This window comes from Puma concolor, chromosome C1 (genome assembly GCF_028749965.1).
Source record: "Puma concolor isolate L17-30 chromosome C1, mPumCon1.1.hap2, whole genome shotgun sequence".
Lineage (NCBI taxonomy): Eukaryota > Metazoa > Chordata > Mammalia > Carnivora > Felidae > Puma > Puma concolor.
The window spans coordinates 66233083-66255983 of NC_141674.1; the positions used below are offsets into that span (position 1 = coordinate 66233083).

At 36.6% G+C, this 22901-nt stretch overlaps 1 protein-coding gene across 2 annotated transcripts; it reads left to right on the plus strand.

Annotated features, from left to right (window-relative positions):
- Positions 1–1213: 1213 nt before the first annotated feature.
- IFI44 (interferon induced protein 44) lies at positions 1214–21707 on the plus strand. Of its 2 annotated transcripts, XM_086717365.1 has the most exons (9): positions 1214–2794; positions 3039–3499; positions 8197–8233; positions 8942–9137; positions 9526–9675; positions 14629–14800; positions 15858–15958; positions 18401–18602; positions 19672–21707. In XM_086717365.1, exons 1-8 carry the CDS (start codon positions 2757–2759, stop codon positions 18590–18592), a joined length of 1347 nt encoding a protein of 448 aa, XP_086573491.1. In that variant the 5' UTR covers positions 1214–2756; the 3' UTR covers positions 18593–18602; positions 19672–21707. The 2 variants fall into 2 exon arrangements, with proteins under 2 accessions (XP_086573491.1, XP_025782990.2); XM_025927205.2 differs by having other exon boundaries at positions 18401–21707.
- Positions 21708–22901: the final 1194 nt, after the last annotated feature.

The window sequence follows — 22901 nt, forward strand, 5'->3', positions numbered from 1 at the left end:
AGCTGGTTGAAGCCTTCATGGTATTCCTAAAAGCTGTGGGAATTTGGAAGTTCCCAAATCCCATCCCAAGGTGATGAATCTCTGAGACAATTAATGGAGGACAGTAGATTTAAGATCTAATTTTTGCCACCAATTTAAGCAAGATGGAAACTTGCCTGCTAATCACAATTTTTTTTTCTGATGTTGGAGAAAACGCAGACCACTGGGGTCAGCCAGACAATAGAATTAGAATTATGGCTAATATCCAACTGCATGCTCCCTCACTCCTTTCCCAACACAGCTCACATAATGGATTTGAGCTGTTCCAGACTCCAGGACAGGAATGATAGTGGAGGTGAAACCGCAGGTAGAGATTGTAGGAATGGGAATAGAGATGGGGAAGAAGAATAACAAGCTATGTTAAACAATGTTGTGAATATGGTATTTATTTATTTATTTATTTATTTATTTATAGAATGTGTGTGTGGGCATGCGCACATGCATGTGAAAGCAGGGGAGGGGCAGAGGGAGAGGGGGAGAGAGAGAATCTTAAGCAGGCTCCATGCTTAGCATGGAGACTGACATGGGGCTTGAACTCACGACTGTGAGATAATGATCTGAGCCAAAATCAAGAGTTGGGATGTTTAATAGACTGAGCCACACAGTCATAATTTTTAATTTTTAAAGTTTTTAAGACAATAGATTTCTTTTGCACATTTCATGATAACTTCTATCTGACAGTAATTTAAAAAATGCAAGGGTGCCTGGATGGCTTAGTTGGTTAAGCATCCAACTTCTTCTCAGGTCATGATCTCATGGTATGTGGGCTTGAGCCCCCCCGTTGGGCTCTGTGCTGACGGCTCAGAGCCTGGAGTCTGCTTCAGATTCTGTTTCTCCTCTCTCTCTCTCTGCTCCTCTCCTACTCACTCTGTCTCTGTCTCAAAAAAAATAAACAAATAAATAAACATAAAAAAATTAGAAGACGCAAGGAACATATTTAAGCCTTTGAACTTGTTTGTCTTCCATTTTGGTGTTGAGTTGTGGAAGCAATTCAAATTTGAATGGACTACTACAATTTAAATAAGCATACTAAGACAAATACATGTGTGGTATTCCAAGTGTATGAGACTCTCCTGTCTGGCAGATAATCAGTTAGTGTTTCTGTTCTGGTTATTAGATATAGACAGAGGGGGTTTCAGGGGGAAAAAAGTAACTTATCTGCATCATAAGACTTGGAATATATCAAATGGACACTGTGTGTGGTTAGACAACCCCTTAAAATAGCAACTTTTATATTTTTTCTGTACTTCTTTGTATATAGTTCTTCCCCTATTTACAGAATCACTCACATTGTCCTCCTGAGAAGATAGTTTAAACCAAAGAGTGAAGAAAAAAAAACCCTGAAACAATGTTTAGATTTTCTTTAACTTCCATAGTAGACCCCTGAGAGTCCAGACCATGAAAGAACCTGAACATAGAATTTATGGAATTCTATGAATTAAAAAGGTAATAGAGGAAAAAAATAGAGGGAAGTTTACTTTTCCCATTTCCATAGAAACTGCAAAATAGCCCCCCTGCTGGGAAGTAAAGGGGAAGAGAAATTTGGCATAACTTTGGTAGAAATCTGAAAGAGGAACAGAACTGGGGGACCCACAGGAAGTGTGTGGTCACACCAACACAGGTCTCTGCGTGGGACCTATCACACCTCTGAGCTCATGTGGGGGGCTGGTGTCTTCCAAAAGCTCAAGGAAGGGAGAGCTGGAAGTAACCATTTCTTGAAGGTGCTGGTTCATTCAAATGACATACTTTATGATCAAGGGCTACCTAAATAATTGGATTATTTTTATGTGTAGGGGGGTGTGGGGAAGGTTTGAAACTGCCAATTCTACAGGATCTCTTAAAAGAATATGAGGCAAGTACAGACTACCAAATGGTCTCTGCTACCATCTCCACATCTTGTTTCTTTATTAATAAGGAGCTAGGCCTTTCTATTTCCATTCCATTGATGATACAGGCAACTTGTCAATTACTCTAACATTCCTGGCTTCCTTAATGAACTGACAGCTGTTTGCCAGGCAATGTGAGACAGTCCTGCTTCAGTCTGAGTTCTTGAGGCAGTCTGCAAAATGACAAAGAGAGAACCTCCTGCTGTTTTGAGCCTGTTGGGGAGCAGTGGGACCTGACTGAGGAAGGTGTTCAGATGGTGGTGACGTTGTCCTTATACTTGCTGGTCTCCAAGATCCCTATGTCCTACCCCAGTGTTCTCTGTTTGAGATTGTTGCTCCTCTGTCACACCTTATCAGAAACCGTCACTCTTTTTTGCTGCAACCTGTCTTACCACCAGCGGTATAGAAAGCAGTGGACCCTGATGAAAATAAGTTGATTGCAGAGAAGTGGATGAATCTGGGGCATGTGTCCTGGAGTCAGATTAAACAGCATTTGTGTGTGTGTGTGTGTGTGTGTGTGTGTGTGTATTTCAACATACAGAAACTGACTAAATTTTTCTTTAAAAAAGTCCACTTAAAAATCTGGCAAGCTGTTAGCTTTTCTTTTCTCTCACTTCAGTTCTTTGGCTCTCATATTTTTATGTGATTTTATTTCACAAATTTAAGTGGATCAGCTTGTGCTCCCTGGAAGAAGGAAGCTGGCACTCTGCCGACTGGGCTGGGCCTTACTAAGTTTCAGTTTCCTTTTCTCTGAGTCACCAAAGCCTCCACATTGCTGAAGAATTTTTTGCTCCTATCGTGTGTCTGCTTAGCTGTCCAGACAGAGCAGCTATGCTCCACTTCAGTCCTTGTACAGATTCTACAAACAGGTAAATGAGTTGCTGCTTTCTACTTTTCCTAGCCACTTGCAAATTATAGTCTTCTTTTTTTAATTAAAAGAAATCCTTTAGAATGGAAAACTAGTCAATGATTTTTCTTGCTGTCTGTTCATCCTTGGTTTACTCTTTCCATGTGTAATGTAGAGTAGAGAAGAGGAACAAATGCAAGCTTTGTGACAGTATGTGTTACCCATTTTTCAATACTTATTGGAAAATGTATTTGATTTTCTGCTAGATCGAGAAGTATGGCGGTGAGAACTCGTTTGACATGGATGCAAGAAAAGAATCTGCAAACTCATTTTGGAGGAAAACAGTTTACCCTTCTCTATAAAGCTAGTGTTCATGAATTCTCTGCATATGATTTGTTTAAGAGATGCTATGATCAAGGGCCGATTGTGGTGGTGATTTATAAGGAACACTATGTTGTCGGGGCATATATGAAAAGTTGCAAGAAAGAGGAGAAAATTCCCATCGTCCTTTTTGCTCTTGAAGAGAATACAATTTCAGAATGCAAAATAAGCTCATGTGTACCAACTGAATTGTTTTATGATGGTGGTGGAAGAAGGAATGACTTAGAATTCCACATAAATATGAGGAAACAAGTGATGACTCTGAACTTAGATACAAGTGAAAAACTTCGATTACCTCATATGCAAGCTTCTCCCTTTCAGGAATGTGAAGTTTTTCGATGTGAAGGTAGGTTTAATTAGATAACCTTATATAGAGTTCTCTCCTGAATGTTTGGAGGATTTGAGGTGACCCATTTCTTTAAGGAAGAATGTCCTTGTCTCTGGGTGACCCAGACTGAAACCTGGCCACACATTTTTTGCTGAGACACAACCATGGTCAAAAGGAGCATATACAGAGTTTTCTGGAGGGTGTTTGTGTGGGCAAAGTGTAGGGGAAGGGGAGGAAAGGTAGAAGGAGAAGAGAGAGAGAGAGAGGGAGAGAGAGAAAGAAAGAGAGAGAGAGAGAGAGAGGGAGAGAGAAAACAAACTTGAAGAGGGCTGCTCTTGGAATGAAACCAAAGCTTGAACTTCTCTTGATTCGTTCTAGATCCTGCAGTTTCCCATTATACCCATTATATCAAAAGACCAAAATTAATTAATTTATTTTTCTGCCAGAGGACATTGTTTCCAATATCTGCTGTTATAAACAGTGCTTTTATATAATATCTTCATGCATATAACTGTGCACACAAGAAGTTACTTCTTTATAGTAACTTCCTGGAAGTGGGATTGTTGTTTAAGAAATATTTACATTTGCAGTTTGACAGACACCTGTCAAAAGCTTCAGTTGTCTATACTATTCCCAAGAGTGTTATAGAAATGCCTATTTCCCTGTCTTCTTGCCTTTATTTGATATTATCAAACTTTAGAATATTTGCCAATTTGATGGTCAAGGAGGGCTTTTGATTTTCTTTTTTGCTTATACCTGATTACTCGGAAGTCTGTGTGTATCAACCATTTACATTTCTTCCATGAAATAGTTATTTATGTCTATCCATTTAAAAGAAGAAACCTGGGAATAACTCTCTGAGTGTTTTCATGTTCCAAACTAATTGTCTGTGGTCTTCATACTTGAATTATTGTCAGAGTATGTAATTCTTGAATCACATTTTATTGTGGGGGATTTTGTAATGTTTCCACAGCATTGATATTGCTGTGGAAAACACAGGTACAGACTTACTTATTTGTCTTTGTTGTTTCTCTTTGAATGATTTGATCTTTTTTCCTGGCTGCTCCAAACATTAAAAATTCTTTTGTTGATGTCTGGTAAATTTAATTGGACATGTCATGATATTGAGCATCCTGGATCAGTTAAGTAAACTTTTTATTGAAGTATAACACATAAACAGAAAAATGCACAATTAATAAATGTACCAATTAATAAACTTTTATAAATTAGACGCACTAAGGTAACCACTACTTAGATGAAGAAATAGATTATTACCATCATTTCAAAAGACTCCTTGCTGATTCTTCCTGGTTATTGCCAGTCAAAGATAACTATTACTTTGGCTTGTGTTGACACTAATTACTTCTTGTTTCTGAATTCTATGTAAATGGAATCATATCAAAATATGTATTCTTTTTTGTCTGGCCTCTCTCATTCAACATTACGCTTGAGGGACTAAACTAAACAAGGTAATGGATTCTAAAATCAGACCTCTACGAATCAGGTATCTCACCCAGTATAAAGTTTTACTAATAATTTCAAAGATAAAGATAATCAGAAGTCTCAGAGAAGGCAGAAAGGGTACAGGAATATTCTATGTGGCTCCTAGATCCTTCTTTTGCATATTAGACATATGCTTTCTGGCTAAAAACAACCAGCAGGATTTTATTTTAAAGTTTATTTATTTACTTTGAGAGAGAGAGAGAGAGAGCAGGGGAGGGGCAGAGAGAGAGGGAGAGAGAGGAACCCCAGCAGGCTCCACACTGACAGCTCAGAGCCCAATGCAGGGCTTGAACTCATGAACCGTGAGATCAAGAGCTGGACACTTAACTGACTGAGCCACCCAGCCGGCCTACCAGCAAGATTTTTAAATGAAGTTTATGGGCCACTTTACATATTGAAGAGTGGTTAAGTTATGGAACATTGGTATGTCAGTGCTATGGATTGAATGTGTCCCCAACCCCCCCCCCACTCCCCCACCAATTCGTATGTTGAAACCCTAACCTCTAATGTGACTATATTTGGAGAAGAAGCCTCTAAGGAAGTATGTAAGGTTAAATGAAGTCATAAGAGTGGGGCTTTAATTCAATAGGATAAGCATTCATATAAGAAGGGGACACCAGAGGGCTCGCTGTCTCCACATGAACACACGAGAAGAGGTCATGGGAGAACACAGTGAGATGGCGGCTACTACAAAGCAAGAGAAGAGTCCGTGGAATTAAACCTACCTTGCCAGACAGTGATCGCAGACTTCTCAGCTCCCAGAACTGGGAGAAATACATTTCTGTTGTCCCAGTTAATGGTATTTTGTATGGCAGCCTGAGATGACTGAGACAAGCAGCCTACATGACATTTCCTATGAAGATGTGCCTCATAAATCCATAGAATCTGTATTTATTTATTCTAATTAATCCTTAGCCAAGAACATCTTATTAAGGGCATTCAAGAGGTACATCCTTTCCTTGTAGGAAACATCATTAGTCTATATACAAAGAGATAAGGTTATTAGCAAATTTTTAAGGAAGTTAGGCTGGGTCATTTTTCTCTTTTTTCCTTGAGGGTGTTACTTGCTACAGTGAGTGAATGTATCTCAGGCCAGCTGCTTTAACTCCTACCTCTCTACTGATTCATCATATTATTGTATGTTGCACTAATTTGTTCCTTTTCATTTTCATATAGGATTTCATTGTAATGATTCCATCATACTTTTTCTTAATAAAATTACTGCTGGTGGACATTTTGAGTTTCTATTTTGGGGCTATTACAAATAATGCTGCTATGAACAGTCTTGTACATGATTTTTTGGTTCACATGTACACATATTTTTGAAGAATATAAATATAAAACTTCAGGGTCACTGGAAACATATATGTTTGCTTCAGTGGACACTGACAGAGCTTTCCAACATAGTTATATCAGTTTTACCCACCACAAGAAGTGCATGAGAGTTTCTGTCACTTCTAAATTTTTCCCAACACTTTTTATTGGTTATATAGTATGTAGTCATTTAGGTATGTGAGCTGTAGCATGACATTTTGTGAATTTGGCTTTCTTTGATTAGACTAGTCTGTAATTTATTTTATAGTTTAAACCAATCCATTACTATATTAATTTACCCTTTTCTTAATTTACAAAATTTGTCTTGTGTTTTTGTTAATTCCTTCTTATATTTCTAATTCCGTTCTTATATTTCTTTATTCTTTTCTGTTTCTCTTTTTTATTTTCAAAACTTTCCTTCTTTCCTGCTGTTAATGAAATGTATTTTTAGCACAAGATTAATATAAAGTGTTTATATTTTTGTTATTGTCAATATATTTACAATTTTGATTTTTAATTTCTTTTTAATGTTAGGAGAGTGATTTGTAAAATCCCAAGAGGTTGGTTTTCTCTTTGCTTACACTTATTCTTTTCTAGTTTTATTATATCATAGTAATTGTAGGTAGTCTTCACTATTTTTACTTCGGTAATTTAAAGAGGTTTTCTTTCCATACATATAGCCTTATTTATTTATTTTATAAAGAGAGTGAGAATGCATGGGGTGGTGGATAGAGAGAGGAGAGAGGAGAGAGAGAGAGAGAGAGAGAGAGAGAGAGAGAGAATCTCAAGCAGGCTCCATGCCCAGTGCAGAGCCCAGTGCAGGGCCTGATCCCACTACCTTGGGATCATGACATGAGCTGAGATCAAGATTCAGATGCTTAACTGACTGAGCCCCCCAGAATCCCTATATATAACCATATTTATCAATGTTTCACATAGTATTCCTCTTTGGTAGTGTAGAATTGCCAGCATCACTCCTCCTGTTCCTTTCAGTTTTTTTAATCTAAATTAAAAAAATGTGTATTTATTTTTGAGAGAGACAGAGAGAGACAGAGACAGAGAGACAGAGACTGAGTGGGGTGGGACAGAGAGAGAGGGAGACACAGAATCCGAAGAAGGCTCCAGGCTCTGAGCTGTCAGCACAGCGCAGGGGCTCGAACTCACAAACTGTGAGATCATCACCTCAGCCTAAGTCGGACGCTTAACCTACTGAACCACCCGGGTGCCCCTCATTTTAAACCCACCACCACAGAATGTTTCTTCACAGGAAATAAATACTTCTTCACCTAGTCTCATTGGTTCAAATAAAGTCCTCAGCTGACTCCTGAACCACTCACTGTGCTCTGATTGGGTAGGGATGAGTTCTACATTCTCTTCAGAGCTAAGAAGAAAATCAATTGGACTGGAAGTTCCAGGAGCCCCAGTTGCAGATACTAGGTTTTGGAGAAAATCTGGTGTCTGTGGGTTTTTTTGTGTGTGTGCCTCTGTATATTTTCCCTTTCAGACCTATTGCATTATGGAGAGGAACTATCTTAAAGTATTCCCACTCTTTCCCTGGCCTGTCCATGTCTCTTCGCTTTGCTTCTCTGATTCAGAAAGTGTCCCAGTTCTCATTTCCGGTGATGGAGCAAGCCACATACTACTGCTGGGTAACTGGGTGAGAAAAGATTTGTAGACAATCTAGTCTTACAGTGCCCACCTTGTCTCTAGCTCTAGATTCTGCAAATGACATGTTTAGGAGATTTGCCATAATTTTTTCCACTTGCTTTCATTATACTGCACTGTTATCATGGAAAAGCTATTTTTGTATTTTTCCCTAGTGAATGCACTGACATTCATTCAGTCAGCCAGTCATTCAACAACTTGTAATTTTCATTTTTCTTTGATTATTTCCCTAGATTTGTTGGACAGAAGGACTCTGGAAGGAATTAATGAGTAAGTCAATGTTCTGTTATTCTGTTAATGATCTTAGACTTATTCTAAGTTCTGTCAATAAATCGGTAGCACATATTATAACAGATAACTTGTGGATTGTGAAGAATAAGCTGTAACTATATTTATAATCATAAAACTATTTGATAATACTAATGTTAAAACAGAAAGAACACCGAGGAGGGGGAACATTCCTAATGCTTTTACATATGTGAAGGAAACTAATTATTTGGCTGCAAGTCTACAATTTTGCTTAGAATTTTTGCAGTTACTGTTTCCACTACTTTAGGGAATTGCTTTGGAAGTGGTGGTCGGTAGTTGGAGAATACTTATAGAGCTTTAAGAACATGCCAGAAATTATTACTTCCATAAACTCCAAAAGTCACATATTATGCTGTGTTTTTCAAAGTTCATTACTGGTAAGTTATTTTCATGTTTAACATAGCTCATATTTAGCACTAGTTTTGTATGGTCTGGTTGCTTAAATCTGAAAGGTTGTATGTCTGATTGACTTTAGTTACAAGTGTTATTTTTCTTCTTTTTCAGTAGGATGTGAAATAGAATAGTTTCATGCCCTTTTAATAGGAAAACAAGTTGCTAATAGAAAATAAATGATAATATATAAGAAAAGAAAACAAATTCTAGAAAAATTTATGGTAAGTTCTTGTGACCTACCCTCATTCAAATGTTAACATTGTCTTGTCTGTACAGGCTCCACGAGAGCTTATTGTCAGCCGTGAACACTTACAAACCACATAAAAACCTCGTTCCCCAAGTGCGAATTCTGCTGCTGGGTCCGACTAGAGCTGGGAAGTCTAGCTTTTTCAACTCAGTGAAGTCTGTTTTCCGAGGCCATGTCACACACCAGGCTCTGGTGGGCTCTGAAGCAACTGGGGTTTCTGACACGGTATGTCCATTCAGGGCCACTCAGCCTTTGCTTCTTTGGTCCAGTTAATTGGGTTCGAAGTCTTTTGTGATCAACTTCATTACGTGTAGACTTTATCTCTGTTTGTAATTTTTAAAATCTTATTATTTTTTAGTGTTTATTTATTTTTGAGAGATAGAGACAGAGCACGAGCAAAGGAGAGGCAGAGATAGAGGGAGACACAGAATCTGAAGCAGGCGCCAGGCTCTGAGCTGCCTGCACAGAGCCCAGTGCAGAGCTTGAACTCACGAGCCGTGAGATCATGACCTGAGCCGAAGTCAGATACTTAACCGACTGAGACACCCAGGCACCCCTCTGTTTGAAATTTTTTAAGAAGTGTGCTCTTAAAGTTGCTTTTTCTCATCTGCAGTACAGGACATATTCCATTAAGGATACGGTGGATGGCAACTTCCTGCCTTTTATTCTGTGTGACACAATGGGCCTGCATGAGAGAGGAAAAGGGCTGTGTGTGGATGACATAGCTTACATCTTGAAAGGCCACATTTCCGACAGATACCAGGTATGATTGGGCCAATCACTGAAAGATTATAATTGATATTTAAAACGTTTATTTTTGCTCACTCTGGACAGCAGCAAATGCCGATCTAATTTGATGCATCATCTTTTATTTTCTTCAAGTGTACCCATTCAAGATCATTTGCTTCTTCTTGATATTTTATTTTACAAAGAATTAAAACATGCAAACAACTCTTCTATCATAGCTGTTATAACAACTCTGAATGCTGTTACATATTCAGCTGCCTTGGGCTACATGAAACACAAATCCAACTAACATCAATTTACTAACATTAGTCATTTTTCTTATGTAATAGGAAGTCTGAAGGTAGGTGGCTTTGTGTCAGTGTGGAAGCTCTCTGAGGTTATTAAATTCAAGGGTCTTTCTAACTTTCTGTTCTGAGACCCTCAGCATGGGGTGCTATGGATTAAATATTTGTGTCCCCCTAAAATTCACAGGCTAAAGCCCTAATCCCCAGTGTGATGGTGTTAGGAGGTGGGGCCTTTGAGAGGTGATTAAGTCATGAGAGTAAAGCCCTCATGAATGGGATTGGTATCCTTATAAGAAGAGACCTAAGAAAGATGAACTTTCTCTCTGCCATATGAGGGCACAGTATGAAGGTGGCTGTCTACAAATCAGGAAGGAGGCTCTCATCAGATGCTAAATCTGTCAGCACCTTGATCTTGGAATTCCTAGCCCCCAGAATTGTGAGAAGTAATTTTTGTTGTTTAAGCTACCCCACAAGGTAATTTATTATAGCAGTCCAAGCTAAGACATGGGGCTTTCATCATTATGCTCTCCAGATGTTCATACTGAGCCTTGTCAGTGTTCCAGGCAAGAAAGAGGAGGGGATTAAAGTGAGAGCCACTTGAGTCTATCAATTTTTGTTTTAACTTTCTAGTCCTTTTATTTACTTATTTTTATTGTTTATTTATTTTTGAAAGAGAGAGAGAGAGAGAGAGAGACAGAGTGCAAGTGGGGAAGGGGCAGAGAGAGAGAGGGAGACACAGAATCTGAAGCAGGCTCCAGGCTCTGAGCTATCATCACAGAGCCCGACATGGGGCTTGAATTCATGAACCTTGAGATCATGACCTGAGCTGAAGTTGGATGCTTAACTGACTGAGCCACCCATGTGCCCCATAACTTTCTAGTCCTTTTGATAAACATTTAAATTTTGAATTAATCATTAATTCACCTTGTTCCAAATGATTAGTCAATTGGGTCAACATCTTTTGTTGAATGTCTTTGCATCTTTTCCCTACTAAATATAGGGATTGGTTTTTATATTCTCTAGCTTGTTCTATTGATGCATTTATCAATTCCTTTATGATATTCATTTTGTTACCATATCACTTAATTGTTTTAATTACCATAGCAATCAATAATGTCTTAATGTCTCACTGGACAAGTCATATTCATTATTTCTTGTGTTTTTTTTCTTGACTATTTTCACGATATACTTTTCCAAGTGAGCCTGTTTGTGTTTTTTTTTTTTTTGATTGTTTGTGTTTGATTTGTTGGTGCTTTGATTAAAATTACATTAAAATTTTATACCCAAAGTTGTTTTACATCTTTACGTATCCAGTGTTCTTATCCAGAAACATGGGATGTTTTATTGTTCTATTCATGCAAGGGCTTTTCATTCTTTAGTATAGCATTATCTTGTAGAGGTAAAGCTTTTTTTAAAAATATTCTTTTTTTTTTAAAAAAAACAACTTTATTGTAGGGAATGTTAAATCTATGCAAAAGGAGACAAAACGATTTAATGACTTCTCATTTACTCAGCTTCAACAACCTTTGACTCATAGCCTATCATCTCTGTCTATTCACTTTCTCTTCTCCTATAGTATTTGGAATCAAATTTAACATGTCATAACATTTAATCCATAAATGCATATGCATTTATCTATGTACGGATATATACCTTTTGTTATAGATAGCTGTATACCCTTATCATATCTAAAATTAATCATTGTTTTTTAATTTATCAACTATTACCCAATGTCCAAGTTCCTAATTGTTGTATAAGTAAGTATCATGCTTTTAAAAAATTTGTTTAAGTTTATTTATTTTGAGAGAGTCAGAGACAGTGTGAACAGAGGAAGGGTAGAGAGTGAGAGGGGGAGAGAGAGAGAGAGAGACAAACAGAGAGAGAAGCCCAAGCAGGCTCTCCATTATCAGCTCAGAGCCTGACACAGGGCTCTAACTCGTGAAACCATGAGGTCATGACCTGAGTTGAAATCAACAGTCAGACGCTTAACCAACTGAACAACCCAGGTGCCTCAATATCATGCATTTTAAAAACAGCTTATTTGCGAATGATTGAAATAAATTTATTCAGACTCTTAACCTGTACATTCTGCCTCTATCTCTTTTGGTGTTTTTCCTTGTAATGTGTTTTTTTGTTTGTTTGTTTGTTTGTTTTCTTAGAAATCCCATTGTTCTGTAGACTTCTCCATAGTCTCAACTTTGCTGTTTGCATCCCTTGATGCAGTTTCCTGTGGTCTTTTGTTTTCTATGCACCCTGAAAATTGGTAATTGAGTCTAGAAGCATGTTCAGATTCAGCTTCCACTTTGTAGAGGTGCTGTGCTCTTCCGTGAGGAGACACACATTTTGTTCTATTTGATTCTTTTTGCTTTTCTAATAATGTCAATATTCATTAATGTTCAATGCCTAGATTCATGTGTTTATTAGGGTGTGAACATGTGATATTCTATCTTCATCATTCTTTTTTATTTTATATTTATTCGATGAGGAGATAAAAGTCTCCTCATCTACTGTTTGATTACCTGGTGGTACAGTTAACATGGGAGAGGCAGGATTTTTTTTCTTTACTACAAGCTTCTGAAACCATAAGGTGGTTTCTTTCTATCTGCCAATAATGACCAGTGATTATTTTATTATCATTATAAACCCCTGAATTGAACATATTTAATGTGTTTCAATCCTGTGCCATTTTCTCCATACTTATATTACATTTAACATATCTGACCAGTGGGAGCCTCTACAAGTTATATCGTGAGTTCTTTTGACATGAACCTAAAAACCTACTATATTCCTTGATTTCTGGTATGAGAGATGTCCAAGCCACATATTATATATTTCTAGTGCCTGATTTTGAGTCAATTATTTCTCTAAGAAGTCTTGGTTTGGCTTATTAGAATTGTTATTGCTACATGGTTGGTCATTGATTCTTGCCATTTTTGGTGGACAGAGGTAAGTAATAGATCTTTTTATGATAAGGTGCATTATAAATTCATATAGAAACTTCTCTTTCAAATTCAGTACTAGGTAGTTTTTACTTAATCTTCTTCTGTCTTGCTTCTCTCTCTGCTTTCTCTCAGAGTCTCTATTCTCAAGGACTCCAGAGATGACAGAATGTCATGTCACAACTCCTTTGCTTTCTCTCACAAAATATTCACTGTGATCTCAGAATAAAACTCTAATAGTACCGGGGTGCCGGGGTGCCTGTCGGTTAAGTGTCCAACTCTTGATTTCAGCTCAGGTCATGATCTCACGGTTTGTAAGATTGAGCCCCACGTCAGACTCTGTGCTGGCACTGCAGAGCCTATTTGGGATTCTCTCTCTCTCCCTTTGTCTCTGCCCCTCCTCTGCTCATGCTCTCTCTCTTTCTCTCTCTCTGAAACAAACAAACAGAAAAACAAACAAATTCTTACAGTACCATAAACAGTTTAATCATAACCACTTTTAGTATAATATTTTAGTATAATATTTTAGTATAAATATAACATAATCATAATCAAAATCGGAGTTTAAAATTTGAACCAGATTATTTATTTATTTAATTTTTTATTTATTTAAAAATATTATTGTATTTTACATTTAGGGTGTATCAAGTAGTAGGAGTATACAAATTACTGTGCTTTAAAGTCAATGAGAAAAAACATACAATCAGAAATGGTCTCTCTTTGTGTAGTGAGGACCCCCAAATGGAGGTAAAAGTTCATTTTGTTGATTTTAATTTAGGGATGGGTTTTTAAATTAAATTACGTTCTATATTTATGTTTATAATTTATATAGCTCTCTTTTTCCTGTTTGAATATATTTATCTTACACTAGACATCTCCATTCATTTTTATTCCCTACCAGACCTCTATAAACACATGAGTTTGTGACTGCTGCTATATACATTCTCCAAGCCATCATAGAAAGTACACCAAAATTCTGATCAAAAGTATGGAACCCACACTTAGTGGTCAACTAAAATTTGCCCAAACCACATACAATATATTTTGGTGTACTGAAATATAGTTTTAAACTCAACTTTACAAAATAATGTAGATTCAAAGAATTCATTTTCTTTCTCTGCCCCTTCAAATACATTTCTCCCCTTTTCTTATAAGCAACCATATAAAAATTTTTCATTTACTTTCATTTTTTTACTATATAAGAAATACTTACAGATTTGTGGTTCCCCTCTTTTTAGAGAAGTCATGAAATACTCTCTGCTGTTGATATATTAGACTTTTGCCACTACAAATAGTGCTGAAATTAATAGGCTTGTACATACATCATTTTGTATTTTTGCCAGTATACATGTGGGACAGATTCCCAGCAGAGGGATTGCTAGTTCAAGAGTAAATGCATCCCATTTTGAACTACTTTTCATCCCTGGTTTCTGTGTGATGATACCAGATTTCTTTCTGTATGCTCTCATCTCTGCCTTTGCCCACATTGCTTCTGTCTAGAACACCGTCTGCCATACCTTTATTCCCTTTATCAAATTCCATGTACTTTGTAGCTCCCAGATTATGTGTCCCTCTGTCACAGAAGCTTTACCTGCCTGCATGAAAGGGTTGATAGCTACTTGCATAGACTGTCTTCTCTGCCAGATTGTTATTCTCATAATATTAGAGATTGCACAGTGCCTGATACATCGTATGTGCTCATAAATATCCATAGAATTAATGTGTTGCATTTTGTTTATCTTATAGTTTAACTCCATGAAACCAATCACACCAAGTCATTGTAACTATATTCACTACCCGTTGCTGAAGGACAGAATTCATTGTGCGGCATTTGTGCTTGATGTCAACTCTGTTAAATACATCTCTCATGAGATGATAGCAAAGATCAAAGAAATTCGAAGGCAATTGATAAAGTGTGGTGAGTCTCATTCCACTTTACTACTAAGGGTAATATATTAGACTATATTGTAGAACGGTTTCAGAACAGGATGAAAAACTTAAGAAATTGCATATGTGAATCTTCCCTGGCCCATCAGTGCAGTTCAATCAAATCCAGCACTTGATAGTGTTATAACTTTGTGCAAGTGACTTAAACTCTCTACGTCTGAACTTCTAATCTATAAAATTAATATGAAAATAGCACCTAACTCAGGGATTTATTATAAGGATTAAACAAATCAACATATATGAAGAGTTTGGCACAGTTCTCATTACCTGCTACCACTGTATCCTAGCATGAATTTATTTACAAAAAGTTCTAGATTTCCCCTTGAGCCTTAAGTGATTAGAAATGGAAAACAGTATTTCAGTAAGAAAAAGCATCAGGGAAGTAAAATGTTCAGTAGGGAAGGGACAGTTAAAAGTCTTAGGAGAAGGTAAATAGGATTAGAGAATTATGGTGCCCCATTCTGTCTTTTCTTGGCCTTATCCATTCTGTCTGGGAAAAAGCAAGTTTACCACATTTCTAACTTTGATTAAGTTAGAAGCATGGAGTGATTTACTTGCTCTCTGAAATTTAAAGCCTTGCAAGGGTGGTGCGCAGGGCGATGCTTGCTAACATTGTAACAGAAGACCAACTTATTTGGGATGCTTTGACACATTCTGTTGCCTTCTTGAGGCCTTTTCTCCCCCATCTTGTTTATTAGGTGTCTTTTCTCTAGTCTCCATGAAAACAACTGTTTGGAGAGGAAATGAAACCTATCACCAACACTGTAGCATCAATTTTAGTTATCTCGTCCAAGAGGTGGTTTCATTTGAAGTCTCATACCATGGAAAGCCTTGAAGGGAATTTCCTATGTCAGAGGAATTCCGAGTACTAATAAGTGGTTAGAGGGGGGTATTTTTGAAGGGTGATGGCCCTTCCCAAATATCTGGAATTGCTTCGTTGTAGCCTATTGCGTAATTGATAACTGATTAACTGAAAAGTACTGATGCTGTCTATAATGATCAAAATGACATGTATCTGTTTGACCTAGGTATGCCACATGTGGTTTTGCTCACTCATGTGGATAGCATGCAGCTGATTACAAAAGGTGACCTTACAGACATATACAGATGTATTCCTGTGAAGCACAAGGTAATGATGTCCTTCTTTGTAGACACACTTTCTAGGATATGTCACTATAATCACATGATATTACTGTGTGTAAAAATAAAAATGGACACCTACTGAACTTAAGAATGAAAACAATTACTTGTATAATTCAAAATCATATCCCAAGATTTAAAAATTAAATATATATTCATCTTTACATGGACACAGATTATTCCATTTATTATAATTTAATTCAGTTAGGTTCAATTCAACAAATATTTATTGATTACCTTTCATAATCGAGTCAGTGTGCTAGTCTCTAACCAGACACAGATAATTAAAACAACTTCCTTGCACTCAAAAGCTTACAGTTTTATCAGTGGAGGTGAGGGGATGGGGGAGTCAGAGGAGAAAAAGATGACAGAGTATGATTATGACAATGTCATGAAGTGACTCAAAATAAAATTGAAAGATTAAAGGAGGAAAATATTGTGTTAAAGTGTATGGGAAAGATTTCATTACTGGAGTGTAATATTTGTTGAGTACTGAGAAATAGCTTTCAAAGAGAAAGAGGATTTCAGGAGGTGAAGAGACAAAGAGGGGAAAACATTCAGGCCATGAGGATAGCATAAGTCAATACAGCAGTGTGTAGGGGGAGCATGGAGTCATTCAGTTTAGTGGAGGGCTGAATCCTTGTAGGGGGAGATAGAGTATGAAAGTTATATTTGCATGAGGTGACTTTACTTAATGATGTGCATTATGGGGAATCATAACAATTTTTTTTCTCTTCTTTTTAAAAAAACTTTTAATTTAAATTCCAGTTAGTTCACATACAGTGTAATATTAGTTTCAGGTGTACAACATAGCAATTCAAGACTTCCTATACATCACTTGGTGCTCACCCTAACAAGTGCCCTTCTTAATCCCCATCACCTATTTAACCCATCTCCCCACCGGCCTCCCCTCTGGTAACCATCAGTTTGTTCTTTATAAATTAGAATCTGTTTCTTGGTTTATCTCTCTCTTTCTCTCTCTCTCTACCTCTGTGTGTGTGTTTCCCTTTGTTCATTTGTTTCTTAAATCCCACATATACATGAAATCATATGGTGTTTGTCTTTCTCTGACTGACTTATTTTGCTTAGCATAATACATTCTAGTTCCATCCATGTCATTGCAAATGGCAAGATTTCATTCTTTTTGATGGCTGAGTAATAGTTCCTTATATATATATTATATCTTCTTTATCCATATATCTAGTTTGATGATATATCCATATATATTATAGATCCATATATCCATATATATGGATCTATAATACATATAATCCATATGTATATCCATAATATATATCATATTATATATATACACATATATATACATATATATAAGATATACTATATCCATATAATATATATCCATATATATATACACACACATATATATACATATATATACATATCTTCTTTATCCATATATCGTTTGATGAACACTTGGCTCTTTCCATAATTTGGCTATTGTAGATGATGCTACTATGAAGAGTAGTGGTGTAACCAAAGTAAAGCTTCATAAAACTTAATTTGCCACCCACATGCAGAATAAATCAGAGTCAAAAGGAACCTGGACTTGCGAATACCAGTTGGGAGGATATAATGATAGCTAATATTTGTTGAGTACTAAATATGTGATAAATTTTCTTATTCAATACTTATAACAACCCTGTGAGATGGGTACTGTCATTACCACATTTTATAGATGAGAAAACAAAAGCACAGAGAGTAAAATATTTGCCAGTGTTTTTGACAGTGCTAAGAAATAACAGAACCCTATTTTGAATCCGGGCAATATCATTCCATAGATAAATTAGTTTAAGCACAAATTGAACATCAATATTAAACTGGTCTAGGAAAACTAGATTAATCCTGAGAATAACTTTTAAAAAAATTTTTTTTTCAACGTTTTTATTTATTTTTGGGACAGAGAGAGACAGAGCATGAACGGGGGAGGGGCAGAGAGAGAGGGAGACACAGAATCGGAAACAGGCTCCAGGCTCCGAGCCATCAGCCCAGAGCCTGACGCGGGGCTCGAACTCCCGGACCGCGAGATTGTGACCTGGCTGAAGTCGGACGCTTAACCGACTGTGCCACCCAGGCGCCCCCTGAGAATAACTTTTAAAAGGAAACAGGGAAATTATAGACTCCAGCATAAGGGTATTAAAAATGCTTCAATTTCCAAGTACTTTATACAGAATTATTAGTTCCTTTCAATTTCTAATTCATATGGAATCTACTATGTGTATTCTTGATGAAAATTAGCAGTGATTTTGAAGACTCCTTGTGAAGTTCTTTAAGAAAGTACTTTATGGGACCAGATCTCTATCTTCATTTTCTCTAACAGGAACACTATTGCCAAGCTCCTGCTTTTTGTTATTGCTTTCATAATGCGTATTGACCTGAAATAGTATTTGTCACTGTTTCTGTATTGCAGTTAGAGGCAGTCCACAAAAAACTTGGATTTGCTCTTTCTGATATGTTGGTGGTTAGTAATTATACCTCAGAGTGGGAGTTGGACCCTATAAAAGATGTTTTGATCCTCTCTGCGCTGAGACATATGCTGTGGATTTCAGATGACTTCTTAGAAGATTTGACCGCTCGAGGAAACAAGAATTTAGTGGCGTAAACACGTGAAGGTATCAGCTGTGTGGCTACTCCCTGCTTGGATCTATTGGGTACCTGGCAGTTCATTGTGTCTCTATGGATCACTGTCCTGTGAATGGTCCTACTCTTTAACTCACTGGCCAGATGTGTTTTTCTTTCCCCTCACTTTTCCTGATTTCCCACCCTTAGGGGCATATCCCACAGATTTGTACTACTTCTCTTTCTCCTGTCTTAAGATAGAATCTTTGAAATGATGCACTTCTGTCATTTGTACTGTTTGAACATCCCAAGCTGTATCCTTGCCCTCTTCTCTGAAATGCGTTTTTTGCTTGGGACACTGATATGGATTGGATCAACATTGTTTCTGATCAGATGTGATCTTTGGTTATATGCCTCTTTTACTTTTTAAATTTTTAAATGTTTATTTATTTTTGAGGGAGCATGAGTAGGGGAGGGCAGAGAGTGAGAGGGGCAGAGGATCTGAAGCAGGCTCTGCACTGACAGCAATGAGACTGATGCGGGGCTCAAACTCACAAACTCATGAACTGTGAGATCATGACTTGAGCCAAAGTCAGACGCTTAAGCAACTGAGCCACCCAGGCGTCCCTTGATTACATTCCTCTTTCTTGGTACCTACATTTCTGCCTTTTTCGACCTGACTTTTTTGACGTGTCTCCCTCCTCAGAGTTTCTCTTAATGCCATGTAGTCAGGATGGTCTTAATGCCCATGGCAGATGTATGTGCCTTTCAGATTTATGACCTCAGATTTTAGCATTACATGCAGTCTCTTTCAACCTCTATCAACAATATGCTGCACTGTTTCAATCAAAGATCAGACAGAAAGAAGTTTCAATCTATACTCAAATCTTATTTTAGTTTGTGAGAAATCAAATTAGAATATAATATCCTCTTTATTCTCTCTCACTTGCAAACTACTAAGACATTCTCATGCTACTACTAACTCCGCCATCTTGTTTTCTCCATTTCTTCTCTTCTTGATGGGCACATGCACTCCCAAAGGGGAGATTGGAATATTCCTTTTCCTTCTGGTTGCTTTTCCTTAAATAAACCATTAAGAATATTTTGTTTCTCTTTTATCAGAGATTGGAGAAAAGGAATTATCAAGTATGTAAAAGGAGGAAACAAATACGTGAACCCTTCACATACTAGTAATTTTTATCTCATCATTGAAGAGTGAAAATTGAGAAATAAGAAAATACAGGAAAAAGAGAAATAGATGAAACAGAAGGGGCATGTTTTATTTATGTCTGGGATGAAGATGCCCTACAAAATCGTAATACCTGCCAATAACTAGGAGCAGCAAGATTTAAAGCCATTAATTGTAAAAAAAAAAAAAGATTGTGATTTCTTTTGGATTTATTTTCTGTATCTGTGGAAAATGGAAGTTTCTTCTTGTAAAACTTGAGTTTAACTTCAGTGTGCGTGTGTGTGACTTTGGAAAAGTTTATTTTAATATAACTTGTCAGCATGTTCTCATCCTCACCCACATCGTCTTATTTTGCCTTCTTATTTTTATTTCTAAAGTATTTGAGTGCTCCCTTCAGAAGCACATATACTAAAGTATTTGAGCTTCTCTTTGGGTCTCCAGTTAATGTATTCTTTCCCCTACAGATATTTGTTTGTTTGTTTGTTTGTTTAATATCTGAAACTGTCTTCCAGGATGTGACTATTAATATTAGTAAGAGTTCTGGAGGATTAAGACTAACAAGGACTATATTTGATTACTCTGTCAATTACAACTATTTTAGCTACAAGTGACAAAACTCAACCTGAATTACATGAATAAAAAATAATCAAACCATAGAAAAGGCTGGGGTTGAACCAAACTGCCTCAGAAATGGTTGAGTCTAGGGATTCAAAAGGTATTCTCTCTCTCTCTTTCACTCTCTCTCACACACACAATGCACACACATGTGTATGCACACACACACACAGATATACACCCTCTGCTTCATTCTTTGTGCTTATTGCTGTCATTCTTTCAGGTTAGCATTCTTGATAAATCTTAAACCACCTGAATCCAGGTTTCAAATTGGCATTCACTTAGCCTCATGACCCGAAAAGGAAGAGGATTTTCTTTTCCCGTGTCATTGTGAAATACTCCAAAAATGGACTGCAATTGATCTAGCTCAAATCGTATATTTGACCTCTGGGAACAATCACTTCTCTTTTCCAGAAGAGAATTAAGTCATAATTGCCCAGGAAGAGTGATATATTATTAGAAGAAGGGAGTATGGAACGCCTGGGTGGCTCAGTTGGTTGAGGGTTCGACTTTGGCTCAAGTCATGATCTCGCAGTTCGTGAGTTTGAGCCCCGCATCTGGCTCTATGCTGACAACGTGCTGACAGCTCAGAGCCTGGAGCCGGCTTCAGATTCTGTGTCTCACTCTCTCTCTGCCCCTCTCCTGCTCATGCTCTGTCTCTCTCTGTCTCAAAAATAAATAAAACATTAAAAATTTTTTTTTAAAAAAAAGAAGAAGGGAGCTTATTATGGACATGACCACTGTTGGATTAACTGAGCTGGAGAGGTACCACAATATGTATCTTATATTTAGGGAAGTCTTACATCTAGTTTCTCATATATATTATAAAGAATGTCTTATTAATAAGTCTAAAATCATTAATAATTTCTTTAAAAATCCTTTTATTAAAGTAATATATACACATAAAAAGTACACAGTTCACAATTGTATGGCTCAGTACATTTTGATACTTAACAAACCAATGAAACTAGAACTCAGATAAGAAACAGAACATCCTACAAGTCCCCTTTATGCCCCAGATATCCACTCTTCTGACTTCTAATTGTGTAGATTAGCCTTGTGCTTTTTTATCCCTTACATAATATCATGTACTATTTACTCTTTTGGGTCTGACTTCTTTCATGAGATAGTGTATTTGTTTGATTCATATTATTTACATAGGTAAAGATCATTTATTCTCATTGATTCTAGTATTCTAATGTTAATGGGTGGCTCTAATAATTTCCTTATAGGTCAACAATATATTCTATACAGGTTGCATTAAGCTTTTTCTGATTTATAGCTATATGGAAACAAACCATATGATTTTGGGTGTTTCTGATTTTGTATTATAATAAAGATTTCATAATGTGAACATACCATGTTTCAATTTGTAAATATAGCTTGAAAATGAGAAGTAGCATCATGAAGAAGTTGACATTATCCTAAAATTAACAAAGTAGTGTTAAGGGTCAAACATATCCAAGACTTTCTTTAAGAAGAACAAAGTGGGAAAACAGGTATAAAGAGATATATCAAGAAAATGTAAGTTGACTTTGATGCATTGATAAATTAATGGAACAGAACAGAGAGTCCAGAATCAGACTCAAGCATGTCTGGACATTCGTTCTATGATGGGGTAGCATCGCAGATGAATAGAAAAACAAACAATTCATAAATGGTCAAGTCAATTGGTCATCCATATGGGGAAAAAAGCTCTGAATTCCTCACATCATAACCAAAAGTCTACTTTAGGTGGACTAAGTTTCTAAATGCTAAAAAGCTTTTAGAAGATAAAATAGAAGAGTACTTTTATTCCTTGGGAGTGAGGAAATATTTCTTAAGTCATATTTCTTAAACAAGATACAAAAAGCTTAACCTCAAAAGAGGTGAAAATTCAGCTACATTGAAATCAGTAACTTTTCTATTCAAGAGATCCCATTAAGGTAGTGAAAAGCCACAGCAAGGTGTGGAAGTACATACAGCTAGCAAAGAACTAATGAAAAGATGTATAAAGAAATTCTACAGATCTCGAAGAAAACTGAAATATAAAAGAAAATGAACAAAAGACTTGAAAAGGAACTCTAAAGAAGAAGGAAATTATAATATCCAGTACAGAAGATAAATGTTCTATATCATTAGTAATAAAAAATATTGAAACTAAAGTAATCTGATTCTTTTTTATTTTTACTGAGATTTAATTGCCATATAAAATGCATATAGTAAAGGTGTAAAATTGGGTGAGTTTTGACATATGAATACATCTGTAAAATAATCTTGACAATCATGATAAGAAATCTTTCTATCACTCCCTACCCCCCTAAACTACAAGTGCCCTTGTAATCCATTCCCTTTATTCCACCTCTTGTTCTGGTCCTCAGACAACCACTGGTCTGCACTCTGCCACTGGAAGTTAGTTTTCATTTTTTAGAATTTATATAAATGAAATTTTATAGAATATGTTCCTTTGTGTCTGGCTTCTTTTATTCAGCACGTTTTGAGATTCATCCATATTGTTGCATGTGTCAGTAGTTCTTTCTTTTTATTGCTGAGTAGTGTTTCATTGTGT